The sequence below is a fragment of the Phalacrocorax carbo genome, chromosome 2 (assembly GCF_963921805.1).
Source record: "Phalacrocorax carbo chromosome 2, bPhaCar2.1, whole genome shotgun sequence".
Taxonomy (NCBI): domain Eukaryota; kingdom Metazoa; phylum Chordata; class Aves; order Suliformes; family Phalacrocoracidae; genus Phalacrocorax; species Phalacrocorax carbo.
This window is the reverse complement of record NC_087514.1, coordinates 85,562,840-85,583,137: the sequence shown is the minus strand read 5'-3', so window position 1 is coordinate 85,583,137 and position 20,298 is coordinate 85,562,840. Positions and strand designations below refer to the sequence as shown.

Below are 20,298 nucleotides of genomic sequence, written 5' to 3'. Positions count from 1 at the left end.
TATTGAATAAAATTGGAAACAATGGGAGTTTTGCCATTGACTTTCTCAAGGCCAGGATTTAAGCTTTATGGACACAATTAGGCTTCCCTGGAGCCTGGAGAGATTTTTGCACTTGTAAATTATTTTCCCCAGGACTTCTTGAAGAACTATATGCAGATGAATTAGGAACAAATTAACACATCTGTTGTTTCATTGAGCAGCTCTATCAGAAAAGGGATGGCATATAAACTCACCCAGCTCTTCTACCTTGCTTCCTGTTTATTCCCTCTTCCAAGGTCTCTGTAGCAATAACCTTGCTGCCCTCTGTCTCTGGGGTAAAATGACTGTGTGCTCTTCACTTCCTTCTCCATCCCCAATAGCAGCAGTGGCTGTTCTTTCATATCATCAGTATAAAACATAAAGTACAGCCACAGCTATAGAAAACAGAGATATTACCACAGCCATACAAGCATTTCTGTTCCAAATTATAAAGCTCTAATTTCTTTACCTATTACACTGTATTCTCTTCTGATTCTTATTAACATTTTCTTTATTCATTAAAAACATGAGTAAATCTTAAAAGTAAATGCTATAGCTACGCTATAACTTCATGTAAATGCAACACATTTTTCAAAAAATTGCATTGGGACAATCCAGCAGAGACAATCACAGTTCAGATTTATAATTAAACTGCTCCATTTGCACAGAAATTATTTAGATTTGAGCTGTGGAACATATTTTTCTTTTGCCTGTTACTACATAGGTGTGACATTTTTATTAAAAGGAAGGCATGCTGATATTTTTACACAGTGCAGCTTAATGATATGTGAAATATGAATGTATCCATAACTTACAATATTTATAGGATTTCTGTGATTTGATTCAGTTCTGCATAGTGTCATATAAATGCTGCTTGTTTTAAATAATCCAAGCCTAAAGAACAAATTCTGACACTTCACACCTTGCCAGTGTCATAAGAGCCTACTTTTATCCCATCCAAAGATCGATTACTTAAAAGACCCCACTGAAAGAAATTTTTTTGCAAAACTGCCAAAGAAAAATTTCTGTAAATCAAACTATGCAGTGTGTCACTTATCTGTATTGTACCAATTCACTTGCTTTATTTACTATATCCTCTAACTTATTAAGTTTTTATACCATGAATACCACCTCATATACATTCTATTGAAATGACTGGTACTATTTCTGAAAACCCTAATTATACCAATTGAGTAAAAACGGTAGATATGACCCCTTCATTATTATTTCTGAAACTCTGAAATTGGAAATAAAGTTCATATCCCTGCCAGATATAACAATAAATTTTTTTCTGTTTCTAAGGGAGCTTGTAAGTAATACAACCTTTTTCTCAAGTAGGCCTTCTCCTTCTGCCAGTATGCCTCGGCTTCCACCACTGATTATAGTTGTCATTCTGAATATGAAACGGTGTCCTGTTGCAGTATAGGCATCGTGATGCAGGAGGTGACACACAAGCGGGGTGGCAAGGTGTACGTTCCTTATGCACTTTCATTCCTCTTCCTCCAGTGATGACATTAACTCAGCCACCTCAAAATCATGTTTCTGCTCCTCTTTCTGTAGCAGCTCTTCACTAATCTCATTCTCTTTGTGATTTGTTGAACCTGCTTACATTGAGGTCACAAAATTTCGTAAGTTGCCACTCTGCTGTTAAGTAATCACTGCTTGAATTTTACTAATTTCTTGCTGGTGCTTGAGAAAAGAATGTAAGTTGATCAGACCAGAAACCAGCTTCAGCAAGTAGTTTTAAAAAGTGGAGGGACTGCTGTTTATTGCATTATTGTTTTAGTTATACCTAGACCTCAATCAATGTTGCAAGAAGTTTGTCTCAACACTGTAGCAAACACAGAGCAAGTTACAGTTTCATGCCCAGAGAATATTTAACCAGAAATAATTTTGAATGTTTAAGCAAAATGAAATATGTACAACACAACCCTTTCCTATGCTTCTTCTGAAACCTTAGGAAAACCAACAGTTGCTGTACGAAAAGGCTATTTCATTAATACAGCCTTTAAATTTTATTTTTTCCTGAGGAAATCTTGCAACTGGAACATGATTCATGTGATTATGCTTTCTTGGAATTGAGACATCTGGGCACAGAAGTCTTTCAGCTTCTCTGCTCTACCTTCCATTCCTATATATCATACACATTAAACATTATTGATTCATGACTGCTGGATTATTTTGCATTTTTTGTGTTGTGGTGTGCTTGTTTGCCTGGGTTTTTTGGACCAACTGAAGACAAGGAGATTAAAAATTCAGAAGATATTCTCTTTCGCTCATAAAATTCTGTGTCTGTAAATGCCTTAAAATTATCTCTCTAATATATGTGTAATATTTTTCACTTCTGTAATAAAAACTAAGATATCTTTTCCCTATTTAGAAAAAAGAAGTGGTCAAATAGTTTATAATAATATGCCTTGTCACAGTGACAGACAGGTTGAGACAGAATCTTTCTACTCTGTCATTCCCTACCTGTTGTAGTGTGTCATTATCAAACAAAAAGAGACACCTTAACCGACAGTGCTTTACAGCAAGTGTGACTTATAGAACAAATTTTTTGTATTTAACATAGCATTAAAATTAAATACATGAGGAAGAGAGTTTTTATATTCTTTTGCAATACAATCAGTGAAGAAAAATGTTTGAAATAACAAAAAATATTGTATTAAGGGAAAGATCAAAAAGAAGAAAGTTTAATCAGCACCAACAGAATTTAATAGGCCTTTGCTCTAAAACCCCCCAAGGTCAGACTGGAATTGAAGAGCATACTGATATAAATAAAAAATGAAACAGCAGAAGATTTATTTGCTACTTAAAGTTCCAATCAATGTCAAATTAAGCATAAGCTTTTATAATCGGTTTAGAATCTTTGACCTCTCCAAATGCAATGGTCTTAAACTGATACTCTTTCAGCATATGTTTCCAGCAATGTGTTTCCTCAAAAAGGAAGAAACCCTACAGCTCCAGTCTTTCTTCTCGTGTTCTAACTACAGAAACCTCTTTTTGATTTATGACAGACCTCCTGTTAGAAGTACTTAAAAGTTGTGTATTTATCAGTGATTTTTAGATGACGATGATGATGATGATGGTGGTGATGATGATGATGATGGTGGTGATGATGATGATGATGATGATGATGATGATGATGATGATGATGATGATGATGATGATTATTATTATTATTATTATTATTATTATTATTATTATTATTATTATTATTATTATTATTGGGATATACACATAGAAAAGATTTCAGCATAGGTAGACCACTGGGTAATGAAACAGGAGTCTACATGGTGATCTGTGTCCTTTCACGTCTGCATGTCAGAGAATTGTGTGTTCCTAAAGTAGAGTAAACCTAGTTTAGAGAGTCTTATGGAGGGTATGTTTTTAGGAACTATGCTGACCCTTTGACTTTCTGGAGAAGCTATCTCCGGATATTTTGCAGAGCTGAGTCAGGGAACCAGAGTTAGGCTTGGGATTCACTTTGTGTGGGGTCAGGTGGACCATTTCTAAGACTATGGAAGTCAACTAACTCCTAACCACAGTTAGCAAGTGATTAATGGTAGGAGATAACTGGCTTCATGAGTAGTATGTCTTTAGATGTTTATGACTACATAATCAGAGATATAGTTCTTCTCCTATTCCAGCTGTGGTGTGGAATAGTACCCTGCTCCACAGCTACTGTTGCTCATGCACGTTGCTGCCTCCAAAGAAGAGCAACTCCAGCAGGAAATTGAGTTTTCAGAAGAGCCAGGCTTAAGATTTACAAAGGCTATCCAACTGATTTAACTAGATGGGACAGTATGACATAAAAAAGTTCAAGGGAGTTCAATTAGCTCCAGATGTATGGGGTGGAGAAGTGAATGCCACCAACAAAAGGGGTGGGAAGCTTCTCAGTGCCATGATCTCTTCCAGCAGCGGATGTCAATCCATAGCCCCTATTTGCTGTGGCGGCAGTCAGCAGTCAGCTGTCTTTTTGTCTGTCACTTCAGAAGCAGAATGGCATACAGTACACTGTCTTCCCTATGACATATTCATAGCTAATCCTACAGCCTACATGAAGTTATTCCCACTGACATCAGTAGGGCAGTTCCTGCGAGAGAAAGAAAAGGTCGTGCAACTAAGCAGCTGTAGAGATAACTTCCGTGGGAAATTAAATCTCAAGAAAAAAAATGTCCATAATGTCATGACCCATTATGTGATGACAAAAGGAATCATATATTGATCATGTTGAATTTGGTATTCAAGCATGTGTCCTCTGACACTAATGGTATTTTCCATGTAAGGCCCAAGTAGTTAGCATATAAGGAATATAAAACATGATTTTATACCTTGTAGCTTAAGGCATCTATAGAGTATAATTCTACAGAAAATGGATCACATTCACACACCCTTGAAAGAAAATAGATTTTGTCACTTCACTTCACAGGTGTAAACACCTCATTTTAGACTGAAAATATCTAACCTTGCCAGCATTTAATTTCAGTGATACTTTGCAATATAAAGTGTCGACTTGTTCTCAACTTTTTGAACAGTGTTTATATAGTGATCTTCAGAGAGGCTGTCTTCATAAATATAGTTAGGCAGTCATTAGAAATTATGAACTCTCCTCTAGTAAGTGTCTCACAAATTTTGTTATAGGTATAGCACATTTCACGTAAAGGTTTCCTAAGTCTGTAGAATCTATTTTATTACATTTATTCATACAGCATAATTTTTATTTTCATGCATTGATCTTTTATATATGTTGTAGAAGGGATAGAACAGGGAACGTAATGCAAAGTAGTATATTGCTGTCAGTATGTGACATCCAGAGAGATGCAGGTCCTTTTGATATTCTTACATGATTCCTGTTTTAGAAAGGAAATATTACATCTTATATACTACCTAAAAAGAGCACCACTCCTCTACACTTACTGTTTTTATTAATTACAGCAATGTTTTTCAGTGTTTCGCAGGTCCTGCACAATTAAATAACAAGAACGTAGTATTTCACTGTAAAGTCTTTTCTTCACTTAGTTTTCAGAATTAAAAGGTAACTATTGCCTTGAAAAGGAATACAAGTATCTGATGTTGAAAGCTGTGATGAGTTTTCCCCAGGCCCCTGTTTGTGGCACATTCCCTTCACTCATTTCTCAGTTTCAGCCATCAGCATTATGCTCCCAATTAGCCACCAGGACTCCAGCCAGGCGCTGGTACAGGGGGAACGCAAGTGCTTTCACAGGTGTAAGTCAAACCAGCTCCACCGGTGCCAACTGAAATGCATTCAGTTGTAACAGATGATGACTTGCACAGACTCCTTTGAACCAGAAGATAGTTCATCATTGATTTCAAGTGCACAGGAATGAAAAGAAATGAAAAAGCCAAATCTATGCATGAAGATACATGGCAAAACTTCACCTTTCCTATCTGATGCATTAAGGTCTTTGGACTGCCAAGGTTTCAGATTCAATCCCCTGATCTGTTCCTGTTAAATACTTTTAAAAATTCTGAAATTATAAAACTTTAATGAGATGATGAAATAATTTTCCACTAAGCTGTCATCAGCAGTTGCACGCTTCATTGTAGCTGATACTACTTCAGCAGGATGCAGAAAAATTGCATTCATAAAATTGTAGAATGGTTTGTGTTGGAAGGGGCCTTAAAGATCACCTAGTTCCAACACCCCTTACATGGCCAGGAATACCATTTACCACATCAGATTGCTCAAAGCCCCATCCAAACTGGCCTTGATTTCTTCTCCATGTGGGGCATCCACAACCTCTCTCAGCAACCTGCTCCAGTGCCTCACCACCCTCACAGTACAGAATTTCTTATATCTAATCTACATCTAACTTTTTCCAGTTTAAAGCCATTACCCCTCATCCTATCACTACAGACCCTGATAAAAAGTCCCGCCACATCTTTCCTATAGGCCCCCTTTAAGTACTGGAAGGCCGCTATAATGTGTCCCCAGAGCCTTCTCTCCTCTAGCCTAAACAATCCCTCACAGGGGAGGTGCTCCAGCCCCCTGATCATCTTTGTGGCCCTACTCCGGACCCACTCCAACAGGTCCGTGTCTTTTGTATGCTGGGGGCCCCAGAGCTAGACACAGTACTCCAGGTGGGGTCTCACCAAAGCAGAACAGAGGAGCAGAATCACCTCCGTTGACCTGCTAGTCACACTTCTTTTGATGCAACCCAGGATATGAATGGCTTTCTGGGAGCAAGCGCACATTGGTGGGTCATGTTGAGCTCCTCATCCACCAACACCCACAAGTCCTTCTCCTCAGGGCTTCCCTTAATCCATTCTCCACCCAGTCTGTATTTGTGCTTGGGATTGCCCTGACCCATGGGCAGGACCTTGCACTTGCCTTTGCTGATCTTCAGGAACTTCACAGAGGCCCACCTCTCATACCTTTCAAGGTCCCTCTGGATGGCATCCCTTCCCTCTAGAGTGTCAACCACAACACTCAGCTTGGTGTCATCCACAAACTTGCTGAGGATGCACTCAGTCTCACTGTCCCTGTCCCCAACAAAGATGTAATATAATACTTGTCCCACTATGGACCCCTGAAGGACTCCACTTGTCACTGGTCTCCACCCAGACATCAAGCCGTTGACCACAACTCTTTGGGCATGAGTATCCAGCCAATTCCTTACCCACTGAGTGGTCCACCCGTCAAATCCATATCTCTGCATTTTAGAGACACGACTGTTTTGCAGGACAGTGTCAAATGCTTTGCACAAATCCAGGTAGATTATTTCAGTTGCTCTTCCCTTATCTTCCAATACTGTAACCCCATCATAGAAGGCCACTAAATTTTCAGGCACAATTTGCCCTTAGTGAAGCCACGTTGTCTGTCATTAGTCATTTCCTTATTTTCCATGTGCCTTAGCACAATTTCATGTTCCATGATCTTGCCAGGCACAGAGCTGAGACTGATTGTCCTGTAGTTCCCTGGGTCTTCCTTTTTTCCCTTTTAAAAAACGGGGTTTGTGTTTCCCCTTTTCCAGTCAGTGGGAACTTCACTGGACTGCCATGACTTCTCAAATATGATGGATAGTGGCTTAGAAACTTCATCTACTAGTTCCCTCAGGACCTGTGGATATATGTCATTAGGTCCCATGGATTTCTACAGCTTCAGGTTCCTTAGTTGGTCTTGAATCTGATCTTCTCCTACAGGAGGTGGTTCTTCATTCTCCCAGTCTCTGTCTTTGCCTTCTGCCACTTGGGCAGTGTGGCTTGAGCACTTGCTGGTAAAGACTGAGGCAAAAAAAGTTGTTGAGTACCTCAGCCTTCTCCATATCCTGGGTAACCAGGTCTCCTGTTTCCTTCCAGAAAGGACCCACATTTTCCCTAGTCTTCCTTTTATCACTGACATACCTACAGAAACTTTTCTTGTTGCTCTTGATGTCCCTGGCCAGATTTAATTCTATCAGGGCTTTAGCTTTCCTGACCTGATCCCTGGCTGCTCAGACAATTTCTCTGTATTCCTCCCAGTCTACCTCTCCTTGCTTCTGCCCTCTGTAGGCTTTCTTTTTGTGTTTGAGTTGTCCAGAAGCTCCTTGTTCATTCATGCAGGCCTCCTGGCATATTTGCTTGTCTTGCTCTTTGTTGGAATGCATTGCTCCCGAGCTTGGAGGAGGTGATTGCTGAATATTAACCAACTTTCTTGGGCCCCTGTTCCCTCCAGGGCTTTATTCCATGGTACTCTACCAAGCAGATCCCTGAAGAGGCCAAAGCCTGCTCTCCTGAAGTCCAGGGTAGTGCACCCTCCTTGGTGCCCTAAGGATCTTGAACACCACCATTTCATGGTCACTGCAGCCAAGGCTGCCCTTAAGCTTCACATTCTATACCAGTCCCGCCCTTGCTTGTGAGAACAAGGTCCAGCATAGCACCTCTTCTTTTTGGCTCTTCTATCACTTGGAGAAGGAAATTATCATCTACACGTTCCAGGAACCTCCTGGACTACTTATGCTCTGCTGTGTTGTCCCTCCAGCAGATATCAGGGTGGCTGAAGTCCCCCATGAGGACAAGGGCTTGTGAATGTGAGGCTGTTCCTATCTGTCTATAGAGGGCCTCATCCACTCAGTCTTCTTTGTCAGGTGACCTGCAGCAAACCCTACTATAACGTCAGCTGTCCCTGCCCTCCCTTTAATCCTGTCCCATAAGCTCTTGGTCAGCTCCTCATCCATCCCCAGGTGGAACTCCATGCACTCTAGCTGGTCACTGACATAGAGAGTGACACCCCCTCCTTGTATCCCCTGCCCATCCTTCCTAAAGAGCCTGTATCCTTCCATTCCAACACTCCAGTCACAGAAGCCATCCCACCAAGTCTCTGTGATGCCAATAAGATCAAAGCCCTGTAGGCATGTGCACATCTCTAACTCCTCTTGTTTATTCCCCATGCTATGTGCTCTTGCATAGAGGCATCTAAGTTGGGCCCCCGATGAAGCTGGCTTACTGGCTGGAGTGTCTGGAATTCCTTTGTGCTGCTCTTTAAGTGGTCTCCTGCTGACCTGTGATCCTTCTCCAGGCTCTGGGCATCTATTGATGGCACTGGCATCAAACTGGTAGGAGTGGGATGGATTAAGGTTGCCCTTCCCCAGGAACTTTAGTTTAAAGCCCTTTTCACCAGCTTGGCAAGTCTATGACTGAAGATGTTCTTCCCCTTCTCTAACAGATGGACCTCTTCAGCCCCTAGCAAACCAGCATTGGAGAAAGAGGAAATTGGGAGTTGATAATTTTCCTCAAATTTTGTCTTCTGTTGTTGTATAATGGCCAATACTGGAATTTGTTGTTGGAACTAGTGATTATGTTGTTATTTTACTGTGGTAATACCTAGAGGCCTCAGCAGATTCATGGTCCTATCAGCTGTTACCATTCTGCAGAATGTTTCTCTCAAATGGAATTCAACATAACTGTGGTCTTAAAACTATCATCATACATTCGTAAAGTATATTGCAATATAGAGTTATATGAGTTCAGTAAGAATAATTTAATTTTAAAAATTACTTCCAATATTGATTCTTACATTAAAGTTTAAGACAGAGGACCAGGACACGGTGTTTCTATATGCATCAGTTCTACCTGAAATGGTGATATAAAAGTCATCATCAGAAATACATGCAACTTGTAACTTACATATATAATTACTTGTCTAATCAAGTTTTAATGGGAAATTATTATTATTATATTTTTATTCTCATTATTATATTTTTATTCTTTCAGTAATGTGCTAGTGCATAATTTTTTCATTTAGCAATTTTTTTTTCTGTCTATGGGTAATTGCATTTCAGGAAAGAAAAAAATATTTTGGAGTGTGCTTTTACAACTGTAATTACTGAATTCCACATAGTGCAACAAAAATACTCTTGTAGAGAAGAATTAGAAAAATAACAGTCCCTGACCCCTCAAGTCAGTAATGTTGATAGGGATGAGGATTCATTTGAACTGACTGGGTCAGGGATTGTTTTTATTCCTTGCTAATGACTTATTTGCCATCATATTACTAACTGGCAACCACACTCATTATTGGAAAAGTCTGGTCTGACTTAGTGTGCTTAAACTAAATCCCCATGACAGAAGGAGATAATGTTTTATTTAATTGGATAATCAGTGTTTTAATTTAAGTAAAGCTCAGCTTTATTTGCCAAACACTAATCATTAGAAAAAGAGTAGAAAACCTTTTTATTTAATTCCTTTTGATAAAGAAAGTATTCTAATCTAATTTGGAAAGTGTACAAAAGATACTTCAAAATGCAGAACAATGTTGTCTATTACCATTTTTATAAAAATTAAACAGAAGGATGCCAGTTCTTGGAAGTAGAGATTTTACTAAACATAGGAAGAAAAGCCATAGCAATACATCTCTAAGAAAATTGGTCATGGTGATATGATATGCACAGCTTGTTAGTTCAAATAACTATTTTTTTCTTCCTCTTTATATATATATATTCATTTTATATATATACGCATCCTTTAATTGACATATTAAATTATTGTTTAAAATTCTCATAGCACTAAGAAAGCCTAGCCATGGATGGGGTCTCTTGTAAAAGGCCCTGTACAAAGCTAGAACAGAGATATCCCTTCCTATTGCAGGTAATATTCAGTCTTAAAAGGAAACAAAACTATCTTTTCCAAATGACCTTTAAAAAACAATTATTTTCTTTTTTTTTTTGTTAATCTTTCTTCTATCTCATCATTTTGTGGTTGGACTCCATGATGTTAAAGGCCTTTTCCAACCTAAAGGATTCTTTGGTTCTGTGATTTTAGTTGCTACTTCTTTCCACATGCTTATTTTGCCGATTGTTGTTCATCTGACCCATTTTGCAGTAGTGTTCTAACTCTTCCCAACACAAGGTTAGCCCACAGTCTTGCCTGATTAATGCATCTTAACTGAGTATTCAGAAGATGCCCTAGGTAATCCAAATTTTTAGGATCAAGAAACATTTGCACTGAATGTGTGTGAGCCAATTTTGCATTGTCCCTAAACATGCTCTGGAGAGGAGCTGAGGGGGGGAAGTGGGTGTAATGGAGGGGGAGAAAAGAAACAATATGTGATTGGATTTGATTAGCAGCAATTGCATTGTTGTTTTTACTACTCGATTTCCTGAATTAAAGTCTCTGACGCCATCACCACCTCTTTTTATCCTGGGAAAATTTTCAACATTTATATATTTTTAGAGGGAAGTAAAAAAATGTACATATAAAAGCAGTATATTAGAATATAATTATCAGTTTTTAAAAGGAATTATGCAATCTCTGTAGACCATAGAGTTCTTGCCAATTGACAATATGTGTAGAATAAGTATCTTTTAAAAGAAAGGGCAATGTTCCAAACAGAAAGTCTTATATGGTTACTATCAGAGGTTTCTCTGTGCTCATTTACACCCTCCTCTCCTGTAGTGGGCATCCCTACTGCAACATATAGGCTTCTGCAGTAGAGGATGGCCAAAACAGCTCTGCTTGCATCTATGTTTTCCATACAACAAAGACCTTTTTTTCTTTCCTCAGTTTAGGACATCATTCTGTGTTTGCAGTCCTAGGTAATACTGGAGCTGACTGGCTATTTTGACCTCTCAAAAAGTTTTCAATATGCATCTTACTCAGGAGCGGGCAGGGGATGGGGAGGTAGGGGGGGAGAGCTGGTGGCTACAGAGCAAATTGAGGTACTTGGCAGTAGATACAGGCAGAGAAAATAATGGAATAAGGTCCTAAAATATATTTCATGATGAAAAATGATGTAAAGGTACTGATATGGGATGGATAGTACCATTGTGCATGCAAGGAAGGGTTAATATCTTGGAACATTTAGCAATGTTTTCAGTCCAGAAAGCACCGCAACATAGCATTTATATTGGTCTACTAGCAATAAATAAATTCAACAGTGAATTTTTTTGCAGCCTGTGAAATTGACAATGGAATAAGACTTAGAATCTCAAAGTATATCACATGGTGAATATATCCATTTAGGGATATTAAACATTCCTTGACATTTAAAACTATTTTACTTCCTCCTCTTTTCTTTCTCTACCTTTTTTTTTGTATTGTAGATGGATAGGAAATTAAGAAAAGGAATCAATAAATTCATAAAATGACTTTTCAATGTCTGTATTGGTGTGGAATTAAGATCACAGCAATCCTAGTGAATGTCATATGCCTTGTTCTTGTGTGTTCTCTGAGGATAAAGATTACTTCATTTTAAGACTAGACTAGCTTGCAATTCAGTAAGCTGCTTTTGCTTCTGATTTCGTTACCTATGTCTGAGAATTTATAAATTAGACTTTCAAAATAATTGTAAGTTCATTATTGCAAGCCACTGAAGTGTTTAAGAGATGTACAGTTGCCATGTTGAATTTAGCTAGCAGTATACAGCAGTTCTTGAAGTACATCAGCTAATACATTTCTTGATCTTTCATGTGGTTTCATATATAATATCAAATAATTTGTGCAGGTGTATGAATTCTAGGAGTTACAAGGAGTTAATAACACTGAGTTATTGAAGCAGCAATGTCTTAATTTATTGCTAAAATAGGAATGCTTGTTAAGAGTTGGACATAACTGCCTGACGAACTGAATAAATAATTTCTCCCAGATGTGCTGTAGCAAGTTTTTATCAACTTTTTCATCCTCTCCGAAGCAAACTCTCTTTCAGTTAGTTACAGGCAGCAGATTGCTAGATCACGTGGACTTGTAGACTGACTCAGTCTGGCATCTGGTATTGGACAGGATTCAAGAACATTGTCATACTTTCTGGATAGATTTACGCAATATATTTCACAATAGTCTCCATCTTGTTATTCGTAATTGATTTTTTATCAGTCATTGCCTCTGCCATATGTGTTATTGTTTGCACACATTAGCAAGAATTATGGGATGATATGTCTTTATCTGCCATCACAGAAAAATATTCATGATTTTCTGCACGAAGAGAATTTGCTGCAAGAAATCATTACTTTTACACTTGGGGCAGATTTGCCCAAAGATCTGACACTAATGTCTGTGTTAGGTAATGAGAATAACAGTGCAGATTTGAGCAAAAGTAGAAATGAATCCCTTGCATTTCCAAACTTTTGTGGCATTTTTAATATTCAGGATTTACAGAAAAAACATAACAGTAAGAAAAATCCATGTGAATACAATCTTTTGCAGCACCCTGTTGCAGTAAATTCAATTCTGAAATGTAAACACATTGTGGGCATTTACGTAAGTTTTGAGCAATTGTTCTCTTGCCCTGCAGTTTTGCTCAAGTAGCAGAGAGTAAGAATTAGAAAATAAGTACTAACAAGAAGGAGAAACAGGATACAAAACCAAAACTACTGCTGGACACAGTGTCAGAAAAACTAGTCTCTCACAAATCTTCTCTATGTTTTTCAGCACAAAAAATAAATGTCTTTTCTTCCAGTGCAATACAGCTTGTAACACATAAATCAGAGCCACACTAGCAAGCACTCACTCTTTAGGCTAAATTGCTTTCTGGAAAATTTCAGGCATTGAAAGTCAGGATTATTTTCTAGTGTTGTGCAAGTCCAAACAATGCTAGTTCCTCTCTCTCCATCCTTGCATCTGAATCTCAGTATCACATGCCTTTTATTGTTGCAGAATTTGGTTCATTTTAAATTAAATTAATTCTGTATTCTTACACAGTAATTAGACACTTTGTAATGTTGAATTGCCCCACATATTGCATAGCTCAATCTGGGTTACAGATAAGCATGCATTTACTCATTGTCCAGCATTGGCATCTAAGAAGCATATATCAAAATCAGCAGATCAGCATGATTTGATGAATAGATACAGTGTGACAGATCCCAGCTAATGCAAAGCATTATACTACTCTGCTTAAGACGGTTGAATGGTTCCTAGGTTATGCTAGCTGAGTGATATTTGTGAAGCACAGTAAACACATCTATAACTGTAGAATTGCCAATGCTGTCAGTTATAAAGTTATTTTGCTCCAATACATTTGTTAAAAGCTATGCTTGTGTTTGCCTTTGTATTTCACTCTTCCTTTCTCTCAGGAGCCCTTGTTTTGTTTTTTTTCTTGTTATATGTTTTAACTCTTTCCCCAGCTAGGGGACACAACTATAATTATTTCTCTCTAGTATAATCCGAGCGCTTGGATAACACATACGATGCAGCCTGATTTGTTACTAGTTGAATATAAACCTTTCAGTGGCCAATCAGAAAGGCACTCAACCATCTCAGCTTTAGTGCCAAATCTGATGACAGGAGATGGGAGTAGAGGCAATATTCTTGGCACACTTCCCTGTTTACAAATCCCTGCTTTGAATCCACATTCTTTTTCTCTGTGTTATTCTTACTTCCAGGAGTATGCAACAAGGTAGACTTCACAATAAAGTCCACACATATTTAATACAGGGACACAAGTAAGAAAATGGTGTGATTCCTTCTATAAAGTTCTAACATTTTTTCTTTGAGCTTTCTCATAATCGTTTTGATTTTTATTTTTACTCCATGTGTGTCTAAGCCTCTATATGATAATGGAAGGAAAATACTAAGTTTTAACTGAGCAAGGTATAATGGAACAGCAGGAACCTTGTGAGCCACTTAGATTAAAATGATGAGGAAGAAATAGACGTTAATTATCTCAGGCTGCATTATCATTTCATTTTGCAAGCAAGGAAATATTTAACACCCCAGGAGGAAAAGAATTAACTTCCTTTGAATCTTTCCACAGTGAACCAGTGCTCAAGAAGCAAAATGCTTTCGTTTGGACTGGGGGGATAATTTTAAATATCATACAGGGGGCACCTAGATGAAAGATCAGAATCTACTGTATTCACTGAACAGGAATGATGGGATGAAAAAGTAGATAAAGAAGAGACTATGTTCATATTCGCTCTGTCCCACAAACCATGACCTCTTCCACAGTCACAAGGACCTGTTTTCAATTTCAGGGCAATAGCTATAAATGTTAATAATTGCCTTCACTTCTTTCTCTGTAGCTTAGCTTCTTGCCCCATTACCGAAACCATTTAGTTTCTCGGTAATTCATTTTCTACATAATCTCCTTTCATGTCCCATGTTTCCTCTACTGTGTTTCACCTTGGGCAGTACATCATGTAAATAAAGCTTATATCCATAATCGCTTTAGTATACTGCTTAAGGGAATTCACTCTTGAAAACTCCATTCCAGCCTTGTCCATTATAGTAGATCTCTTTAGTCCTCATTAGATGGGACAAGAGGGCAAATATTTTAAAAGCTATTTCAGCATCAGCGATGTAACCTTGAGTATCGATTCAAAACTTTTAGATGTATTTAAAGGATAATGATGAAACAGATAAAATCGACTGAGAAAGAAATTCATCATACTGTGTCCTGATTTCAAAAATTCTTGCATTTGAAATAGTGTTTAAGAACATATTATAGTAGCATAGACACTGATCAAATGGACAAAAACGTTAAAGAACTTGTATTCAGGTGCTTTTCAGATTAGAAATAGAGATTTAGCATACTAACATCCTGAGCCTGGAAAAGGTGTATATAGGTATTTAAGGCAGAAATAATTGAGTTAATTGAGTTAATAAAAGAAAATATTGAGTTCTGTATTCTTTCAGTGAGCAAGAGAACTCCTAAGTCCATACTGTCCACAGTGTGACTATCTCAGGAAGGACAGAAGCAAACAATCAAATATGTGTGTAAAAGAGGTAGTATTTTTAGTTCTGTTTAGCATTTACTGTAATTAAGAGGTCTATATTGTCTGTTTTAAGCCAGGTTTGACTTTGAGTTTAGGATTCCATCAAGCTCTTGTGTATGAAATAAAAATTAGATAGTTCCCTTCTACTTCTCTGAAAGCCAAATGCCTGTGAAAGCTTTTGACCCTCTCTCATATCATCTCATGTTTGTTTGACATGGTTATTTGTGGTTTTCCATCCTTGGTCTTAAATTTCAGTTTATAACAAATCTGAAGCCCTGTTTCATTGCAGTTTTAGTAGTGAACAATATCCACGGGAGAAAGCAGGTGGAATTTTGAAATGCTCTCTGTGCTGAGTACTAGATGGGAGTAAAAATGTTAGATAACATGCTACCCATATTTTTTTCCATGCACTTAGAGGTAGTTAAGGACTTATGAAATTGGTTCCTCTAACATCTTTTATTACATAAGGGGAAAAAATATTGCCTTCTAGCCTAGAAAAGGCCTTTAATGTTCTTTCCCTCCTTTTTCTTTTTTTTCTTTTTGTTCTCAAGCTTCATTCTGACTTGGACAAGGGAGTGGGCACTGTTAAATATACCCTGTCAGGAGATGGTGCCGGCACGGTTTTTACCATTGATGAGACCACAGGAGACATTCATGCCATAAGGAGCCTAGATCGAGAAGAAAAACCTTTCTACACGCTCCGGGCTCAGGCTGTGGATGTTGACACCAAGAAACCACTAGAGCCTGAATCAGAGTTCATCATCAAAGTGCAGGACATTAATGATAATGAGCCAAAGTTCCTCGATGGGCCTTATGTTGCCAGTGTCCCAGAAATGTCTCCAGTGGGTGAGTAAGAAGCTTTAAACACTTGATAACTAATTGTAGATTAGTTAATTGTCTCAATGTGCTTTTCCTGCTGAGGAAAGAAAAAGAAGGCTGAAATAAAAATATAGATTCTAAAACTTATTATTAGAAATGTCTTGCTCTGTGCTTAGAAATATACAGATTACAGTTTTGGTTTACCTTTATTTGCTTATTTAGAAATTCATTCTCCTGCAGATGAGTTCTTGTGACTTTAGGACTCTGAGGACAGGGAGAGAAAAATAGATATTCAAGGCAGATATACTAAAGTTCAGGGGTTCTGTGTACCCCCGAACTTCTTATTTCACATGATGAAGTTCATTCCCCTCTCATCCTAGTTAACGTTGACTGTTTTCTGTACAGAATTAGATGGTACAACAGCATCTTGCCATTTACTGTTCTTGACTTTGTGGCTCTGAAACCCCTACAGCACTTGTATGAACCCCTAGTTATGAATTAGGGAACAATTCTTTAGCCAAGTCCTGCTACACTGTGGGTGCTGAAAGTAAAGATTGACCTCACTTGGCTCTCCCCAATGCAAGAACGGGAGTCAGAGAGACTCAGCAAGTCTGGTGCAAGGTCTCAAAACCTAATGTCCGAGAAAATATTGATGGCATTGGATTCTTAAGTCACAAAAAAGAGAAGACTGACTGGAAATTACAAGTTTTCAAAAAGCTAGTGTACAGGGGAGAAAATAATTTCCTCTCCAAAGCAAGGTGGACTCTAGTAAGGATACTGAAGCACTGGAACAGGTTTTTGTTTGAAGAATTTTCACAATAGAATAGATATTTGCCAGGAAAGACATAAAGAGCATTGATCAAGCTGTGTAGGAGGAGAATAGACTAAACGGACCCTTCAGGTCTCTGCCTGGTGGCTGATTCTGCAGTGGCCCTGAGCAGTGTGTTTGCCACACAAGCACACTGCTTGTGTCCTGCTGCCAGATGGCAATCCGGGCTTCCCTGTGGGCACCAGAAATTAATTCATTCTGGGCTGGGAGGCCTTTAACTTCCCAGCACTATTTTCAGCTTATTGCTATTTTCTCTCCTAAGCCGTCTTTCCCCAGTACTTCACAAGCCAGTACTAGCCATGTAATACTCCCTGTAGCTGCTAACAGTTCTGGGAGCGTTCTGACTCTGAAATGTGCAAAGGGGTCCTTTTGCCCCTTCAGCTATGCAGCTCAGATGATGGTGTTTTGAAGGCAATCAGGAGGCAACTAGCTATCTACACAAGTTGCTATATGGAATTAGTGAGCTAGTATTTAAATTTTTTTTATAAAGGGTGGTAGAATGTGATAAAATGTGATACGAGTAGACATGATCATGATAATTTCATACATATGTAGAGACCAGTTCACTACAGTCACCACAGAGGTTCGTCTATATATTCACTATATCAGTGCACTGTTGTTGTTGCCCCTGTAGACAGTTATATTACATATAGATGGAAAACGTTTGCTATATTTTCAAGTCTATTTCTGTGGCAAGTTCAGAATAAAATTTTCTCACCAGTGAATGTATGGTTAGTTGTTAAAATGTTTTTAAGACTTGATCAGAGAGAAATGAGCAAAATAATAATGAATAATGCTGTTTACACAGTGGTATGCAGTGCACACAGTCATTCTCCCACTCTGTTCCTCTCCCTCCATCTTCCTTTCTTATTTTCATAAATACATGTATGCAGAAGCAAACAAAATGCTAACTGTGGTTTTATTTCATGGGAAACTCTTCAAGGTGTGCCATGCATTGTGGCTTTTACATTGACTGGGAGTTGCATGACTAAATGAGATGCAACTGCGTATAGTGTGTCATGCATACAGCATTTTAAAAGAAATGCTTTTCGATTTATTCTCCTTTGGAAAAACAACAGTAGATGGCGTGGCAAAAATGTATCCTCTTGATCTTCACTTTATTCAGTCACATTCACTACCTCTAAAAGATTTAGGCATAACAGGTTTAATTTTCCTTTATAAGAAAAATAAAAGATGGATGAAAATTGATCAGAAAAGACAAGGCAAGGAAATAGTGCTCTAAATGGAGGCCGAAACTCCAATTAGTGGTTACTAAAGCAGATAACAATTTTTGCTGTTGGGCTGTCTTGCAGCAAAAATATCCAGAAATGCCTTCTGTTGCCTGTGATGTGCCAGGAGATGGTGCCTTCTCTGATGTAGGTCTCTCCACTCACTTGCTCTCTCTTATCCATGCTTTTGCTACCTTATGCAAGCATAGATTTCTCAGAGGATCTAAAACTCCTGCTCCCTATCATCGGTACCATTTAGTTGCGCCTATAGAGATGCCTAGACCTACCGCTGCCTGAGGCTGACATTGAAAATCACTCTGATTTTTTTAACTGGTGCAGCATATGGTTGTCTTGGGTTAAGCAAAACCCCTGATAAACTTTTCCTCTTATCTATTTTTTTACACTTTCATTTTCTAGTTGCCAGTTTTCAATTCCCAAATGTCCTAAACTTTATTTACTATATTTTTGAAACAGTATTTATTATGGACTGCACTCATGCACGCTGTTGCCCTTGTGGGAAATGCACTACCACATGACATTTTTTCCCCCTTACTAGTCGTTTCTATGAACCTCACAAGCTTTTTGTGGCTAGTGACTTGCTGTCTTTTATTGTTGCATGATACTTGCATGCAAAGTTTTACTCAGTTTGGTAGTTTATCCTAAGGTTTTTGGTAATAAGGAGCAATATAGGGATGCCAGAGTTCATGTTGAAAGGGGAACATAGAGGTAGAGAATTAGCTAATAAAATCCTCAAGACTTAATACCCAATTCATAAACACAGAGTTTATATTCCATTTGGACAATGAAATAAAGTGAATTGTATAAAACACTTTTGAGGTACCATAGTCTGCAGCCAGGAGAGGAATGCATGGGGCTGAGAAGTCTTGAGAAGAAAAATGTCCATCAGCCCTCTTATGTACATTTTAGAAATTTTCATGGCTGCATTGTTCTCAGTTTTGTAACATCTCTGAGCTTTGTACTAATTACAGTTGCTGAAGCTTTGGTGATTGAAAAAATGCCATAGTATTCATCCTCAGATTCAGAGTTTCTCTCACAGAGTTATAATAAAACTCCACGTCAACAGTGAAGTTGGACTGTGATGATTTCTTACTGGAAAAGGTACAAAAATATGGAAATTTATAGGATCCTCAAAAAGTGGTTTTCTGCACATAGGTATGATTTAGACATATCTGATGGTAGATTTTTCATGGTAGATTTTCTGAGAACTTTGTTGTGTTATTTTCCATGCATGCTTTATGTGGAAATTTATTTTTTCCCTTCAAATTCACTTTGAGGTTCTATTAAAGTTTTAGAAATTTTTAGATAATATTAGAATTGCCATTTTTACTTAGTGGTGCATATTTTATTGTAGCCAAATTCCTTCATATGCCTTTTACTAAGAAAAAGTGTAAGCAGGATGTTTGCTGGGCTCTAATACTCTAAGCCCACTACAAACTAGGGCGCTTATTTGTTTTATGCTAGAGGCTTGAATAGACATCTAGCCTTCCTCCTTCCATACATGCACTGTAATCTGCTCTTGTATGATGGAGAAGATAGTCAATCACAGATATAAATAAATAAGATATTATCTTGAAAAGCCCCTTGGTTACTGACTGGTGTAACATGCAGGCTACCGTACCCATCTGTGACTTCCACTATTTCTGATACTTTGTAAGTGTGCACAGCTTTTGTATTGCTGCGGAAGAATATTGGTACCGCCAAAATGGACAGTGTATTGCTTACATTATAAATAGGGTGCAGAATACTTTATGGTGAAGAATTTATTTTGGAAAGGGCAATGATATGAAATTCCCTGCAGAGAAACTCAGCAGATGGAGTCAGATTACAACGCAGAACTAATATTTTAAGAACAGAGATTGCTATGCTGTTATCCTATGCCCAATAAGAGACTTATAAAAGCTTAAAGGCTGGATTCCTAATATATTTTTTCTGATATTGGACTGGTTTTATCAATATCTTTATTTGAAAATATTGTCTTGATTTAATAGGAGTTCCGAAATGTAGAAGAAACAAGAAATGGAAACTTATGGATGAGGACTGAAAAGGTGGCTGAAATTTCCCTATTTTTAAATTAGTATTAGAAAAGTACATTGCCCTTAAGTATAATTTAATCGGTTGTGTTGTTGCTTCTGGCAGCTGTGCCAGCTTCTGTTGCAATATAGCTCACGTAAGCATGCAAATATATGATGAGTTTAAAGCAAGGTTATCCCCTTATTAAAGCTATCAGTCC

The 20,298-nt window shown here is 38.0% G+C and overlaps 1 protein-coding gene across 4 annotated transcripts in view; it reads left to right on the top strand.

Moving 5' to 3' along the window:
• Positions 1 to 20,298, top strand: part of CDH12 (cadherin 12) — a 591,360-nt gene that overhangs the window by 452,151 nt on the left and 118,911 nt on the right. For all 4 annotated transcript variants that reach the window (XM_064443425.1, XM_064443423.1, XM_064443424.1 and 1 more), the window contains one exon: positions 15,722 to 16,016. In XM_064443425.1, coding sequence (XP_064299495.1) covers positions 15,722 to 16,016 — 295 coding nt within the window. The remainder of the gene's footprint in view (positions 1 to 15,721; positions 16,017 to 20,298) is intronic.